The sequence below is a fragment of the Triturus cristatus genome, chromosome 1_2 (genome assembly GCF_964204655.1).
Source record: "Triturus cristatus chromosome 1_2, aTriCri1.1, whole genome shotgun sequence".
Taxonomy (NCBI): Eukaryota; Metazoa; Chordata; class Amphibia; order Caudata; family Salamandridae; genus Triturus; species Triturus cristatus.
This window is the reverse complement of record NC_140580.1, coordinates 379821036-379837479: the sequence shown is the minus strand read 5'-3', so window position 1 is coordinate 379837479 and position 16444 is coordinate 379821036. Positions and strand designations below refer to the sequence as shown.

Genomic DNA, 16444 nt, shown 5'->3' with positions numbered 1-16444 from the left:
TACAGGCACTGGTGTTTAGACCAGCACTTTGAGTTGTTCTAGACAAGTCACCCAGTACCCCAGAGCATCAGTCTTCAGGTGGTGACCAGCATGTAAAGTCAGCACCTCCAAATTCCAAAATCAAAAACAAAACACAACAGTTTGATTTTAAAGAAAACAGTTGAGACAGTGTGAGGTAAAGAGTGATAAGTTTTACAATAATGCACAAATTAGTATTGAGACTGTCAGTCATTCAGAACAAACGGAGGGAAGAAATAGGCTTCGAATATGAAAGTGCAAGCAAGCAAAAAAACACAGTAACTAGTTTGACGTTCCCTAGAAGCTACACCTTAGTGACCCATAAGACAGCGAGGAACTCGGATAAATCGGTCATGCTATTTTTAAAACAAAACAAAATATTTTTGCTTAGGTTGGAAGTGCACCCAAAGTGAGAGTGAAATGGGACACATAATTTCCATAACCTGATTTAAACTGTGGGTACTTATATTCACATAATATTAATCGAGATAGGCAGCTTGTATTCTAAAGAGTCAATGTTCTGTTCTGTCACCAAGTTCAGAAAGACTGGCACCCTGTGGAGGGTATAAAAAGGCTTCCAAGGGACATCCTCATTTATGATTAGGGCACTTTTTACAAACTGTCCCACTAAAATACCACATTTCGCACCTGGTGGAACACGGAGGATCTGCAATATTGATAAAACAACATATTTTGCACTGTAGGATATTCCTTCTTTAGCACATGTGAAATTGGAGAAAGTATGTTTGACACATTTTTTTTCTTTAGAAAACAGTATGAATGGTACCACGGTAATTTCCTCCGTTTTGTCCAACAAAAAAAGCCCAGACTTACGAACATTTTGTAACCCATTACTAAACACAAACCTGTGTAAAATGTTTTCTTTGGATTTACTTTCCAGTGAAAAACTTGTTTTGTATTGCAAAGTTTCCCCCAGGTAATGTAAGCGCTATTTACTAACAATAGTTGACAGGGTTTTGCACCAAAATATAACACAGCTTTGAAGCAGGAATAAAAAGGAGAAATGCTTTATTTAACTTCTCATAACTTTTCCCATCTTGCATGTGTGCTGCACTGTACAAAACACATCTAAAGTGTGAAAAGTTTTAAAGTTTGTTGAAACACAGTATTTCGTACTGGAACTATACCTTTCCAGCACAAACCCTATGCTAGACTTACGCAGTTTGCACTTTAGTGCAAAGGTGCGTGTATGGTGCTCAGCTGGCTGATTGTGCACCAGCGCTAGATAGAGCGCAAGATTGTGTCTTAGTAGATATGTTGCTTTCCTGCTCACTCCCTCTTACACATGGTAAGGTAGCAACTTTGGGAGCCGCTCTGCGTTGTGTGACAGTTTTGTAAATCTGGGCCAAAATGTTTTGGTGTTTAAGAATATAGCCTTATAGCCCGCCGTAGCGGGCTATACCGGCTGTTAAAGGCCTGCTGCAGCGTTAAAGGCCCGAGCCGAAGGTGAGGGACTTTAACAAAGCAGAGGGACTTTAAAAAGCCGGTATAGCCCTGCTACGAAGGGCTATAAGGCTATTAGAACATTCTGCCACTAGAGGGCAGAATGTTCTAACAAAACAAAGCCTTCAGGGAGCGCGAGGGGATTGAAATCCCCTCGAGATCCCTGAAGCCTTTGTTCACAGCCAGAGCTGTGAACAAAGAAGCATTGGAATGTTGGAGCTCCGGGCTTATACCAGCCATTATAAGCCCGGAGCGCTCCATTGTTTTCAATGGAGCTCCCAACATTCCAATGTTCTAATAGTTCTTTACTGCCTCAGTCATGATCTCTTTCTACTTCCGAATAATTAAGAGCACTCTTGTCTGGCCATCTTTTCAAGAAACTTGTGCTTCTGTCAGGTCAGTGGCGTAGCAAAGTGGGGTGGGGGTCGGTCAGCCACGGGCAGCACAAGTTTTTGGGTCGACAGCCCCCCCTTGCTCTTACCTGCGCCTGTTGCGAGTTACTCAGTAATCGCCCCCCCCTGCTCTGACTGGCAGCCGGGCAGCAAAAGCAGTCACCACCACAGGCGGCATAAGGTCTAGCTACGCCACTGGCTTCTGTTTTTCCATGACTTAGCAAAGCCTGCTCACCTCATCTAATCAACCTAAGCAAGGAAGAATTCTTCAACCCCAAAAGCAAAGTCACTAAGAGATTTCACTGGCCAAAAAGCAAGAACATTTAACATACCTCCCCAGGTGTTTCTTTCTTGCAGTCTTCTGTTGGCCCATAAAACAGTATTCAAAGTGAATATACAAGATTCAATCTCTGAGAATGTGGATCACGTTAAAAGCATCCCATAGATCTACATCCACAACAGCAGCCATATTGCATCATTCTGAAACTCAGTGATGATCACACAAACTTCCCTTTGGGAAGATTTAACCTGTTGTCCCTCATGAATGAAGCCAAAGATGAAACAAGACCTCTTACCAGAATGCCGTAGCAAAAAGACACCAATCGAAAACATTGTACACATATTCTCCTAGATTGCAAAAGGTATTCTAAGAGAAGAGCATCCCTTCTGGAGTAAACTGAGAGATTATTTTAATCTGAAGACCCCCTACTATCCCCAATCTTCCCTTGTGGAAGACCCATTGATTAATTTGTTAAAGAATACGTGCAGGTGCGCAAGATGTCGACAACCAGCGCTACAAACACCGAGGGTGCCGAATACCAAGGCTGCATAATCCACCTCAAGCCTCTTTAATCCTCCACCAGGCACTCCCCTCCCTGCCTCTTTACCTCACTCCTTCAGGTTCATTTTCACCCATGCTTACTCCCTCTGTCACTGTTTTTTTTTGTCTCTCTCTCTTCCACCTTCTTTCCCCCTTGTGTGTTTTCCTCTGTGTTTATCTCTCTCTCCTGCTCTGGTTCAGAATCTGATAAGGAAAAATAAGTGCTGTTGGCCCCCACCTGCAACCACTGACTCAAATTAAGCACTGGAAGCCCCTTCCCAGAAGATACTCAGAAAATTGAGGGCTTCCTCAAGGAAGTTCAGAAAATTAAAAGCACCAAAACTGCAATGGCTGCAACCTCACAGGAGTCATCAGGAGGGTAAAAGGCACCCCCTGCAGACACAGAGTAGCCCTTCACAAAAGCTCTCTGAGCATGGGCAAAATTCAAATTATGCCAGCGTAATTTGTGTAATTTTGGAAGTTTCACATTACACTTGTTATGTCAAATTCCCGTAATTACATCATAACGTCCTGCTGCATAATTTAACATTTTACCATAAGCACACGGGAATAACATGAACAGCCCGAGTGCAAATGACTGTTGTGCACACCACTTGTGCATTTCGTGCTATTTTTCACTGAGAAGCGCATCCTCACTTCGAAAATTGACACAAATATGTATTTCACATGAAAATATAGCATATAAAATGTATTTGCATTTTCTATAGTTAAGTGTAAGGTCTCATAATTTTCCAGAAATTTCACACAATTATGCAAAAACAAATTATGCGCATTTCACACACCCGTAGGTAAACACTCTATCTTGGTTAAACACTTGCTAGCAGCGTAGCGACCACCGTCCCTACCTATCTTCCCCCTGCTCTCTCATATTGGGCACTTATCATTGCATTGGAAATGGGACCAAAGCCACCAATCTCTGAAACACATTGAAATGATAAATAAACTACCATATTAAGAAAAGACTTGTATACTTCCAGGCTATGAACAGAAAGATCTCAACTATATGAAAACACCTGCATTTTCAGGTGCAATGTCCTTCTATCCACTCTCATTTTCACCACATCCAGGGTATCAGGGCACATAGTTCACTCCAACAGCACAACTTGCTTCTTCTCACACAGTCTTTCGCTTCCACCGCGTAATACGTTTTTTATGCTTTCTGTATACAAAGGTCTAAATGATCAAAGGCCAACCAAATGGCCCTGACCCGATTTATTTTAAGGCTTTTTTTGCTAGGCTATGTTTAAGTAAGAAGCCTAGGGGCATATGTATCAACATCACCATTTGCGATTCTCAAATAGCGATTTTTAAAGAATCGCTATTTGAGAATTGCAAAACGGGATGTATTTAAAAAATTGCAAACTTTTTGCGATTTCTTAAAATTCCTTAATTGCGATTAGCAAATTGTGAAATCGCAATTAAGGAATACCTGCCCATTCATTTCTATGGGCCAGGAGACCCATAGGAATGAATGGGAAGTAATTCTCAAATAGCGAATCGCAATTTGCTAATCGCAATTTGAGAATAATTTCAAAGGTGCAAGGGTGTCATGATGACACCCTGATGCACCCCTGAAATTAGCATGTGTGTGCATATGGCGCACATACATGCCCTAAGGGCATGTATGAGCGCCACTGGCACTTTGTAAAATTCAAATAAGTGCTTTTTGAAAGGAAATCGCAAATTACCACCAACTGGAAGTTGGTGGTAATTTGCGATTTCTTAAGGATAATTCGCACAACTTGGGTGCTTTTTACATATCATTTAAGAAATCGCAATTTGCGATTTCTTAAATGCTTACGCAAAATTAAGAAATCGCTAAATTAGCAATTCCTTAATTTTGCGATGGAATTTGCCTCATACATCCCGATTACCGATTTTTTAATCGCAAACGCTGTTATTTTGCGAATCGCAGCGTTTGCGATTAAAAAATCGTTTGATACATATGCCCCCTAGACTTTTATTTTTAGGGCTAAACAATGTACATTAACTGAAGTACATGTAAAGGGAAAAGGAGGGTAAAACAGATGGATAGAAACCATAATTGGGATGCCATGGTAAACAGGCACCTGGTACTAAATTAAAGCAAAAACAAAAACATTAAAAAGTAGGCCTGGGCGGTGAACTCCACTCCGTTTGCAGAGTTTGCGAAGTTTTCCGCATTCCACAGAGCACACAAATCCGCGGAGCAGAGTTTTTTTCTCACTCGCCAACGTTAAGTTGGCGAGTGCAAGTGAGGAAAATCCAACACTAGACCAACTTCCAGCGAGATTTCTCAATGCCGGCGGTCGCTGATGGGCTCAATCACTTATGTTGATAAACCTTCCGTTCACATTGAGGAAGCTGCCGCTTGAGTAGGATTTCTACTCGAGCGTCATAAAGAAGCAGTGACCCTTTTGTGCAGCGAGTTGTTCCGTTCGCACTGATTTTACAGCGCAGGGCAAACACCCAGGGCTAAAAATCAGCATGAACGGTGCAATGTAACGCACTCCGCCGCTTGTGGAACTCTGCGTAGCACAGCAGAGTTTTTTTGTCACTCCACGAACTCCGCACAGGCCTAAAGAAAAGACTTGCCACACAACCATTGATCAATGATTGACCAGATACCATAACTGCCAGCACAGAGTGATTTACTCCTTCTGAAGCAAGAAGCAGTGGTGTGATTGGATGAACTACCTGAATGGATCTATAATCAGCCTTCTCTGATGCAAAGACTTACAAAGTAATCCCAGCACTTCCAATGTTTACATGCTCACATGGGTTGGATTAGTCGGCTGTACTGTTCACATGCTGAATCTCCCCCTGTCTCGCTTGTGTAAGAGTTCCCTCTGTTGAGTATCAGTGCCCCCTCAAGTGAATAGGAACTCCTGACCAGTAGACAAATGAATGGTGCAGAAGCATTGGAGCCTCACTCTACTGGTGGTCAGAGGTTTCATTGACAAAACTCATATTTATTTCCAGAAAGGGGATAAAAGAGGAGCAAGAGAAAAATAAGAAAACACCTACAAAAGGGAGAACACAGGATTGATGAAGAAAATGCAAGAGTGAGATAAAGAAATAGGAATTGTATGGTGGTGGAAGAAAACAAGAATGGTGTGAAATGAAAACTAGGCAACCTTGGTATTCTGTGACCCCCCTTAATTCAGTTATCAGCTGGATTCTATAAAAAAAATGATGTCCCTTCAGTTATGTTCTGCATACTGGAGACTGCCAAATCTGCAGAGGATTTACACAGTGCCTTTTAGGGGAAAGCAGATGTTGCTGTTTGATACTGCTGAGGGACTAGAAGGTGTTGGTTGCTGTTCACAGAAATGCAAGGACACTGCCACAGAAGAATATCCATTTATATAGGCAGAAAAACTGCAGCAAACTGACAGAGATTACACGAGAGAGGATGTAGCGTAACAGCCAGAGATGCCCACTTTGTCGCTGGAGAACCAGGTTCGAGTTTCAACATCACCTCAACATCCTATGTTTCTGGGCAAATCACTCCCTGCGCCTACCAAAATGAGTGTGTCGTTGTGTAATGTAACTGGTTCTCATGTAAAGCAATCCAATACAGTCTGTGCTGTATAAAACTGCAAATAAAACACACTGTACACACCCAAAGCCCTCTCACTGTAGTATTTTTAGTCCGTTTGTTAACTGAGAGTTCCTGCTCTGACATGCTATTGTCTAATTTGCCCTGGGGCAGGTGAAATGACCTGGTAGGGTGAAGCATGGGACTTCCACACCAGAAAAAAGTGAAAGGAATGGAAGAGTCCCTGAAATGGGCAAGAGAAAAGGTCATCAAACGTCAGATGGCGATAGAACTAGCTCACTTACAGCACACTCACGTTTCTGGATATGATCTAATTTTCTTTTTGCTGGACACAATTAGGCTTTTAGCGGAGTAAAAGCATGAATGACACATATATAATCCAATGAGCGCTTCACCATATCAGTAGGGCATTCCTGCCGTCTGTTCTACCCTCCATTTTGTACAGTAAACAACGTTTACCACAAAACTTTTTGCCCGTAGGAAATCACAACGACCGCGCAGCTGAGATATGAAGATTCACGCGTGTCCAGTGGTGGGCTGCTAAAGTGGTACAGGTTTCAAAATGTAAGTTCAATGGAGAAAGGAAAACATCTAGATGTGTACAAAATGAATGTGTGTTGTTATCCTGCACTCTTTTTGTCCGCAGGGAATCACAACGCGGTTGTTACAACGACCGCGTTGTGACTCCGCATACCATTACTCCGCAAGTCGGAACAACAACTTGCCGGGGGTTAGGGAATAGTAAATTATACTATTCCAACATCCAGCGCGCCCCACCCCCCCCGTAACAACGACTTGCGGAGTAATGGCATGCGGAATCACAACGCGGTCGTTCATATCTCAGCTGCGCATGTGTCCCCACTTTCCGTAGTTAGCCCTCCTTGACTTATCCCTGCCTATGCTCACGATGTTCGTTGTATATGACTACTGATGGGAGGATGGGCGGGGGGGGGGGGGGGATAGTAATCGTGTTTCAGGATGCACTACTCATGCAAATGGCCTGAACACCATGTAGCTCAGCATGGCCAAATAACGACCTTCGCAACGTATGCAAATGACCTACCGCACTGTGATGATCTTGTCCACATGCTTCTTGGACAACTGCAGAGAATTGGTGCCAAAGGGAGTTTCACACAGATCTGCAAGAAAACATGGCAGAATTTAGAAAGAGTGTGACCTTCTGAAAAAAAAGTTTTTATTTTTAATACTGAAGCACGAGTAGATGCTTAAACATCCAAGTCCTTCTAAAAATGCATTCACAATTATTTCTAAATCCAGCTTCTGGAGGGCCCATCCTCTTCCTCCTAGTCTAGATCTGCAGAAGTGCTGGGCCTCTCGCCTCCATACGTGTAAACTAAACAAACCCACAATTAGTTCACGCGTAACAGAACATTGACATGGTGGCAACCTGCATTACATGGCCACAGTTCTGAGAAGGTGGCTGGCATGCATGCACTGTTACAACCATGAAAAGGGTTCACTATGGAATCCATACCATGATCATGTCCAGGACATATTATTATTTGTGAAGAGCAAACAATTACCTGAAGGCGTCAAGGCGCTGGGGGCCGTCAGGAAGATTAAGCAAACTATTACCCAGAGTCACATGGGCCCGGGCTGATCTGCCGCCGGCGATCGAACCATGAGCCCCCGGGTTCCGGAGTCAGACGCCCTGGCCGCTACGCCACACCTTTCACATGTCATTTACTTAAGATGGATAAAGGAGGGTTTCGCCTAATTTAGACACTTCACTGTTAGGGTCAATGGGATCTTAATTAAGGTCTGGGAGACCATTAAAGTCATTGGTGGGCATCCTACCATGTCAGCAGAAGCGATGACTTGAGTTCCTTTGGCGGAGCATCTCCACCCGATTTTGTGATCCCAGCCTACCTAGCGGGATTTCAGGGGCATATTAACGAGAAAATGGCGCAGCGCGGTGCCACAAGCAATTTTGCCATGCCGAGCTGTATTATTTTCTAAGTGCAGGAGTGTGTCGTATTTACAACAATATTGCACATTCCTCTACTCACCCCTGCTCCGGCACAAAAAAAGCAGCCTAGTGCCAGCGCAAGCACCCGTGCACCATGGTGCAAGGGTGCCTGTGTTGCAGGGATAATTGTTGTGCAGGAAGGGACACCTTCCTGAACGAAAACAATCATCAATGGCGTTTTGCTCGTTCTATGTGTGCTGCAGAATGTAGCACACATAGAAAGAGCAAAAAATGAGGAGAAATAAAAGTATTTCTCCTCGTTGTGCCACTCCTACTCCTCCCCTGGGGAGGTGCACGTTTTGGGCGCTGCTTCAGATATACAAATACTTGTAAATATGGAGCAGTGTCTCAAACCAATGGGTGTTGCGTGGGAACTCCCACAGCAACACACACTGCATGCCCCATTGTCGCAGAAAACTGCATAAAGAAGGACCATATTTTCAAGGCGATGTTAAAGTGGCTTTGCGCTGCCTTGTAAATATGGAACAGGGCAGAGCGCCACAGAAGCGTGGCAAAATGTGACGCTTTGGTGGCGCAATGCCCTTGTTAATATGTCCCTCAGTGTCTTCGGAGAACCCTCAGGTGTGGCCATTGCATTCAAGGCAGAGGTGCCATGTTGCTTTGATTCACCTCAGCAATCTTTTTTGTTATTCAAAACACACAATACTCACACAGTAGATACCACCACAGGAAAATATGTGGGTCTGTGTTTTAAAAAAAAAAAAACACCACCATATCCCAAGGACCTAAGTTCTGTAAGGTCAGAATAATAAGACTGTATGTTTTACAAGTGACAACAGCATAACATATCATCAGGACCAATGGTAAAACGTAATTATGTGACTTCCCTGTTTGCAGGATTTCGATATATTGACCATATATAATCCACCACCTGCTGCATAAATCCCAGATTTTAACACAAACACGTGCTTCAAACTCAAACAGATTGGAGCTAATATTAGAATTGCTGTACACAGTTGATAATTCAAGCCAGACACTTTGCGAAAGTTAAGCAGTTATCTTCAACTGCTGGTCGCTTTAATCAGGCTGTAAATAGGCGGCCATTTTGTCCAGATTGTGTCAATATAGGCATTTGATGGACTATGTGGCAGGCCTTCATCTGAAGAGGACTGAAGAGCCTTCAATGCTAAAATGTAAGTAGAAGTTGGAAAGACTGGTTCATTTTTGTAATGCTCTGTTTGTTTCACTATTCATATAATTGTATGTTCCTAACACAGGCTCTGTTCTAAAAGCACCGATTTTGTTTCAACAAGGTACTCAAATATCAGAAGAATCACAGACAAACTGCATCTCTTTTAAGGGTCCCTTTCTGGAACGCTAACATTCCTGCTAGTGAGACATGCACATACTAAATATGAAATACTCTCTGGCGTACTTTGCAGGTGTGTTTCTTAAAGGCAAGAATCTACCTCCTGAGGGCCCATGGTGTGAGCAGAGGGTAAACCAGAAACCGAAAATGGTAGTTGGATGCACAGAATGATGAAGCAGACCTTTTTATTACAGGAGGTGTACAGATGTAAGCTTGTTTTCTGCCAAGTACAAGGTTGTATATAAATAAAGTGCTCTTCCTGTGCGTTCATGCAAGACAAAGTTATTAATTGCTATTAGAACACTGGAATGTTGAGTGCTCCATTGAAGATAATGGAGGGCTCCGGGCTTCTAATGGCCGGTAGAAGCCCACGGCATCAACATTCCAATGTTTGTTTCACAGCTGTTGCTTTGCACAAAGGCCTCACATAGCGCGAAGTGATTTCCAACCCCCTTGGGCTCCATGAGGCCTTTGTCTTACAAATTAGTACATTCTTTCCTCTAGGGGCGGAATGTTTTAATAGCATTAGAGCTCTCCGTAGTGGGCTCTAATGGCCATTAAGACCTGCTCCCTTGTGGCCCATAGAGCCCGCTATGGCGCGCGGGCTCTAAGGCTATAGTGAATAACATTGTTAATAGCATCTGCTGATCATGCACAGATTTCTTGCTTTAGAAGCCTATGTAGTTTTATATCACAGGAATCACATTTATATCAGTGGTACAGTTCAAAAATAGCTAACCAACATGCCACTGAATGTGTTGCATAATTTGCTTATTATCACATAATATGCTGCATAATTTGTCTTTCCCTGTGCCATAATGTGTTTTTCACTGGGATTTTGGTTCTCCATTATTGTATACTTCGAATGGTCCAGCATAAATACCCTTTAATGAAAGTTGGATCCTTCAGTCATTGTTTGTATGTAATCATGAAAACACAAGGAGGCAACAGTTCCTAAAGGGGGGGGAAGGGTTCTCAACAGTCTAATTATGATTGTGAGAGAAAAGGTTTTTGTCTGCAAAAGGTAATCGAGTGTGCATAGAATGGGAGTATGCCTCCTTATAATTATGTGCCCTCACACACTCAAACGAGTGTAAAGCATCATCATAGGGTGGTGCTCCTCGTGGGGGTGGCGCTGCAGTCCCTCACGGGTCCTACAGAAGGGCTCTTTGTCGGAGTTCTTTTCAAGGAGGTGCCGTATTTGTGCATGTGGGTGTGTGGGACAAGGTGAAGTGAGTGAGTGATGATAAAATTACCTTGCGGTACCCTGACAAAATATTTAATAAAGGGTCCTTGAGGCAAATTAAAAAATGGGTTTGGAGACTCTCTGTTAAATTAATAAGAGGGGAGGGATAGATGTTTATCCAACCTGCTCACAAACCGTGAAAGGGGAGGATCAAGTGTTAGGGGTCATAAATGGTCGACATGTTTCGTGCTTATTAACGGTCCCTAATGGATCCTTATGCGCTTCTTCAGGACGGGGTATACAAAAATGGGAATAATAAGAGAAGAACTGGAAGTCAGGGAAAGCCCTATACTGCCAAGTCAGCAAGAGTCTAAGGTTGGAGGGACGTTACTGCGTCCAAGAACCGTCTTGTCCAAGTTCTAAAAAAGCTGAACCTAAGGGAGACAAGGGGAAAACAGAAAACCACCAGAGGATGCTGGATTCAATACAGTATATGGATGAAGATACAATACTACTGACAGTCACAAGAAAATCAGAGACTGACAGGCAGCTAAAGCAAGAAGTGTGTTAAAGCCAGGTGAGGGCAGAAAAGGAAAGGTGCCAGGTTCTGGACCCATAAAGGAAGTACTTCGCCCAAACGGAAAGGTAAGAAAAGGAAAACGAGAAGTCATCCCAATAATTTCAAGGTGGTGTGGCGGGGGATAAAATAAGAAGAACAGGGGAGGCAAAACGGCAGGGTAGACAGAGAGTAAGACTGAGGGGATGCCGGCGGAGCGAGCTGGGGTTACAGAGTTAATCATGCAGCAGAAATAGCCCATAAAAGACATAATTATAAGGAGGCATACTCCCATTCTATGCACACTCGATTACCTTTTGGAGACAAAAACCTTTTCTCTCACAATCATAATTAGACTGTTGAGAATCCTTCCCTCTCCTTTAGGAACTGTTGCCTCCTTGTGTTTTCATTCACTACTTAGGAGCATTGGCACAGGACCTGCTTTCATTTTTTTAGGTCTCGCCTGAGACAGCGCTTTAGCGCTGTTCTGGCGAGACTTATAGTAAGCACTTTTGGAAGTGCAAACGAGTGCTTTCAGGCCGCCAACTACTGTGCATGTGTGCCGGGCGCGCGCACCATTTGGCAGCCTGAAAGCACTCGTCTTTCACTTTCGCCTGTCACACAGCCCGCTGTGTTTCCAACCTCCCCTTGAACAGCGTGAGCAGAAAGGCCACAACAGTCCCGAGTCAGCCTCCCCCTCCCAGATGGCATCGGCTGAGAGGACTCTGTAGCTCAGCCTTCTGCTTCCCCCTGCCCCCCTCCCATGCTGCCTTCGGACAGTATCAGCAGAGAGGCCACGCAGCACAGCCCTCTTCTGCCCCCTCAACCACCACCTTCGGACAGCATCAGCAGAGAGGCCTCGCAGCCCAGCTGTGTTCTGCCCCCCACCCCGCCTTTAGACAGCATCAGCAGAGAGGCTGCAACAGCCCCCCCCCCACCACCTTCAGACCGCATCAGCGGAGACGCATAGATGCCAAGGTTTCATATTGCTTGTGTATGACATTTTCATAACTTCACTTTAATTCTGAGTGGCATTCAGCGATTATGGGTGACACTTTGTTGCAAGCAAAATGAAGACGAGGGAAACATATACATCAGAAATTACCTGTCTTTTTCAAAAATAAATTGACTGCTAAAGGTGACATTCGACATCTTGAAATCGTAAATAATAAAAAAAAAAAGGCAAGGCATACACGTGCATACGTCATCACACTGGGCCGCCACTTATTTTTGCTGGTCTGTCCCTTTTACATCCATCTGTCCTCTTTGACCCCCGCGCCTCTTACATTGTCCCGCTGTTTCTGCCGCTCTTATATCCACATCACAAAAGTCTGATGCCGCAGGGACGCACACATATACCGCAGCAACTCAAATGGACTTGGGAACCTGCATATCCAAGCAATACCTGGTCCCCGTCAGAATTTTTAATGAGCAACACCATTATGCTTACTGATCTGTGAAAGTTAAGTGCATTAACGCATTTAATAACATGAAGCCTACATGAGTCTTCTAAACCTGAACAACAAATACATAACCTACATGGACCACCATGATGCGTCCATAGATTGTTTTTGCATTGCAATAATAAATATATAAAGTATGACAACACAACGTGACACCAAAATATATATCAGTAGCTTTGGGAGCAGCTTCACCCTGACTATGCTTTTTACAAGTATCCCCGGCCTCCAGCATGTAACTCTACCTTTCTCTAACTCTCTTTTCAATCTCTATCTCATTCTCTTTCTCTCTCTCTTCACTCTACCTCACACTTGTATACGCAGATAACTCTAACTATCTCTATGTAGCAACTCGCTCTCCCTTTCTATCATTTTCGCACTTGCTCTCACATAAGTAAAATACATTTCCATTACAACGCCAATAACTCTAACTCTAAAAAAATGCGAGACCTATTGCATTGCAAATGCTTGTTCTTTATCTGCTCCTCATCCCTTTTCTTTTGTTAGTGTTGAATGTTTGTAATCATGAACAAAAGCCAACTTGGAGCATCTCGCCCAGTTTCAGGCTCAGGTGGGGACAACCAAAGACTGATGGATGTCTGGACCAATCAAGAAAAGAAAGGGTGCTGCATTCACCAACAAGCAGCCACAGAATGAGGGTGAGGTCTCAACAACCTAGGAGTGATACAGTGACAATTAGAGATAATGGAAAGCTGGGGAGCTACCACTATCCGCTTCCTCAGGGGTGGGTGGTTCAAGGACATTCGTTAATTCAGTTTAATAATTAATATTAGTGTTGCCATTATGGATCTCAGAAGCCCGTACAAAAGTGAAGAAAGAGGAGACTATCAAATGATTCCGACAATCACCGCCATTTGCTGCTGTGACGGTGTGTGGGCGCCGCGCGCTCTGTGGAGAATCTCCCTCTGTTACCCTGTTTTTAAATACATTCTGAGGAACTGAGCCGGAAAGCTTTAAAGCCCAAGGAATTCAGTCATGCATTTAGCAAAGCCAACTCCCGCTGACCCTGGGTTGACCCGTTTCATGCTCCACTAAGAACAGCCGCTCGTGCTCTCCCCCTCCCGGTCTGGTGGAATGTAAACCTCCCGAACGCGTCCGGCTCTCTGCAGAGAAAACTCGTGGGTTTGGTGGTTGGTGGGCACAGAAATCGAGGCAAGTGACAGACCTCCGAATCGGATTGCGTTTGCTCAGCCACGCGACCCTGCTGGTCTCGCGGCCGCAGTGGACCACATTGTAACGATTTAGGGAGAAGTGTGTGTGTAGTTTACAAATCTCACCTGTCATTTCTTAATCTCGTTCACGTTGCGAATGTGACGTCATAAACAGAACGGATTAAAACATCTACTTTAAGAGACCTTTTGGGTAAGGATTTGGATAGTTTGTGTTCATGCAGCATCTGTCCTTCGACCCATCACACTGTTGCTAAAGGCACCAAGGCTGGGCCAAAGGTCAGAAGAAGGGGTCATTGTGGCTGGTGATGCCAGTAGCCAAAATGATCGAAGCTGATGACCAAAGAAAAGCTGGAACACATTACACGGAACTCCTTGCAGACAACACTGCACATGCCAGGCAGATGGGCGTGAACGCGTTCCAGACTGTACTTATGGCTAATAACACGGAACATCTTAGATGCATCCAGCATTGTATGGCTATACCACTAAGGTGGATACCAACATTCCCATAACGGCATTCAACAATGTCATCAACGCTCACCATCTTATAGCAAAGATCATCGAAGCAGAACTGATAACACACCCAACGCCATGCGGATACGCCACCAGATGGATATCAGAAACCAACAGCACCATCCGATACGTCCAGTTAATTCACACGTGCGATCCCACTGGGCAATTTGCAATCCAGATTATCAATCTTGGGTAAACCTTCAGCCATATCCAATAAACATATAACACATCTAATTAATCAGAAAATGAAAATAATCTAATTTCCTTACACTGCTTATTGCATTCCACAATTAAGAAAAAATGCAAGACTCAAGTATGCAATGGAATTCCCTGAGACCAAGACGAAAACATTACTAAAGCTGCTTGGATCTGCGAGGTATTACCAATGGCAGAATGTGCTCCATATAAATACATATAACATAACAGAAGGTAGTGAGAAAAACTTGCAAGAAGCTAGCATACTAGGAAATGGAGTAATTATTAATGTAAGTTTAATCACTCAACGTGGTTTGAATTGATTAAAGATTGCTCGCCTCATGTTTAATGACTGTGATAAAAGAACGTAAAGACACAGGGCGATCTTCCCCTGCATGGATTTATAAAGCTGTTCCACCTGCCCTGGTCGCTCTACCCAATGTTTTACAGATGGATCAACAATCTGCAAGGCCACTGAAGACCGCTCCCTCGTTTACCAAACTATTTTTCAACAACAGAAGGTACGTCCGAAGTGCATCTCTACCCTCAGTTAGTGTGGCTACTGCCTTCTCATACGGCGGTGCATGGTTACTGCTGACGATGGTAGCAGAATTCTAGTTCAGGGATACAGGCCTTTTTACAACTACCACTAGAAATGACCTGGCTACTGGTCCATCCAATCCCCCAGGAAGGAAGGAAGGATGGATGGATATATGGATGAATGGATGGATGGATGGATAGATGGATGGATGGATGCATGGATGGATGGGTTCTTCTTTCTGCGTGGATGGTGGGCGTGCACAGATGATGGATTTCCCTGAACGTTGTGATTTGCTCCAGTAGACTTGACATCTTCCAGTTCCTCGTTGCTGAGTGCCCTTCTCCCAAAATTACAGTCACCTTGTGGATAGAGAGAGGATATTGAACTTTAAAAAGCATCAATTAAACTGACCTGGGCTTCCTGACTGGGCCACCTCATTCCAGGCAATGAGGGATTTTGCACACTGGTTTGCAAATCATCCGAAGCATTGGTTATGGTTAACATTCAGAGTTCGAGGGCTCCTGATTTTTGCTGTACTTTAAATGAGCCCCTAAGTATTTATCAATGCAAAAGGGCCGATGAATTACCCATTGTCTACATTCTAGAAGCACTAAAATAAAACCAAGGACTCTGGTTGCCTTTTCTGCGACCAGGATAGGCAGAAATAACTTTCGGGGCTCATTACTCAATGAATACGTAAAACCCTTTAGTAGCAAGGTAGTGATCTTGTGCAGAGATATATATTAAACATGATATGCACAGCTTTAGAGAGGGGCAGTGCTGAGACAGGGCACAAGGAGCATTAGCGTCAGATTTCATAGAGTCATGATGAAGCAAAAAACACTGCACTAGAGACAGTGACAGCACAATAATATTAGAATCTATCATGATCTGAAATAACCAAGATATTTGGTCACAATGAGCAATACAGGAAAGAGACAAAAGTCGGAAAGGATAACATTTGTGTGTTTGGGAAACTAGGCAACACTAGGTAGGCGTACTTGAGGTGTATCCACGCCATCCAGTCACTTCCATGGAGTAAATCTCTGCGGAGTGAATCCCTCCATACTAAAATGCCTATAGACAAGCGAGGCAAAACTGAACACAGGTCGCAGGCCCGTCTTCGAAACAAGAAACCCCTTGTTGTACATATTACATGGGTGGATTTCCATAAACATAAATGCACCCTTTTCTTTTGGCTTTTTCAGCTGCCTAACAATTGAA

At 43.8% G+C, this 16444-nt stretch overlaps 1 protein-coding gene across 2 annotated transcripts in view; it reads right to left on the bottom strand.

Moving 5' to 3' along the window:
• LOC146867392 (uncharacterized) overlaps positions 1-16444 on the bottom strand; it is a 171780-nt gene that overhangs the window by 64991 nt on the left and 90345 nt on the right. For both annotated transcript variants that reach the window (XM_085605077.1, XM_085605083.1), the window contains exon 8: positions 7320-7395. In XM_085605077.1, the coding sequence (XP_085461203.1) occupies positions 7320-7395 (76 nt within the window). The remainder of the gene's footprint in view (positions 1-7319; positions 7396-16444) is intronic.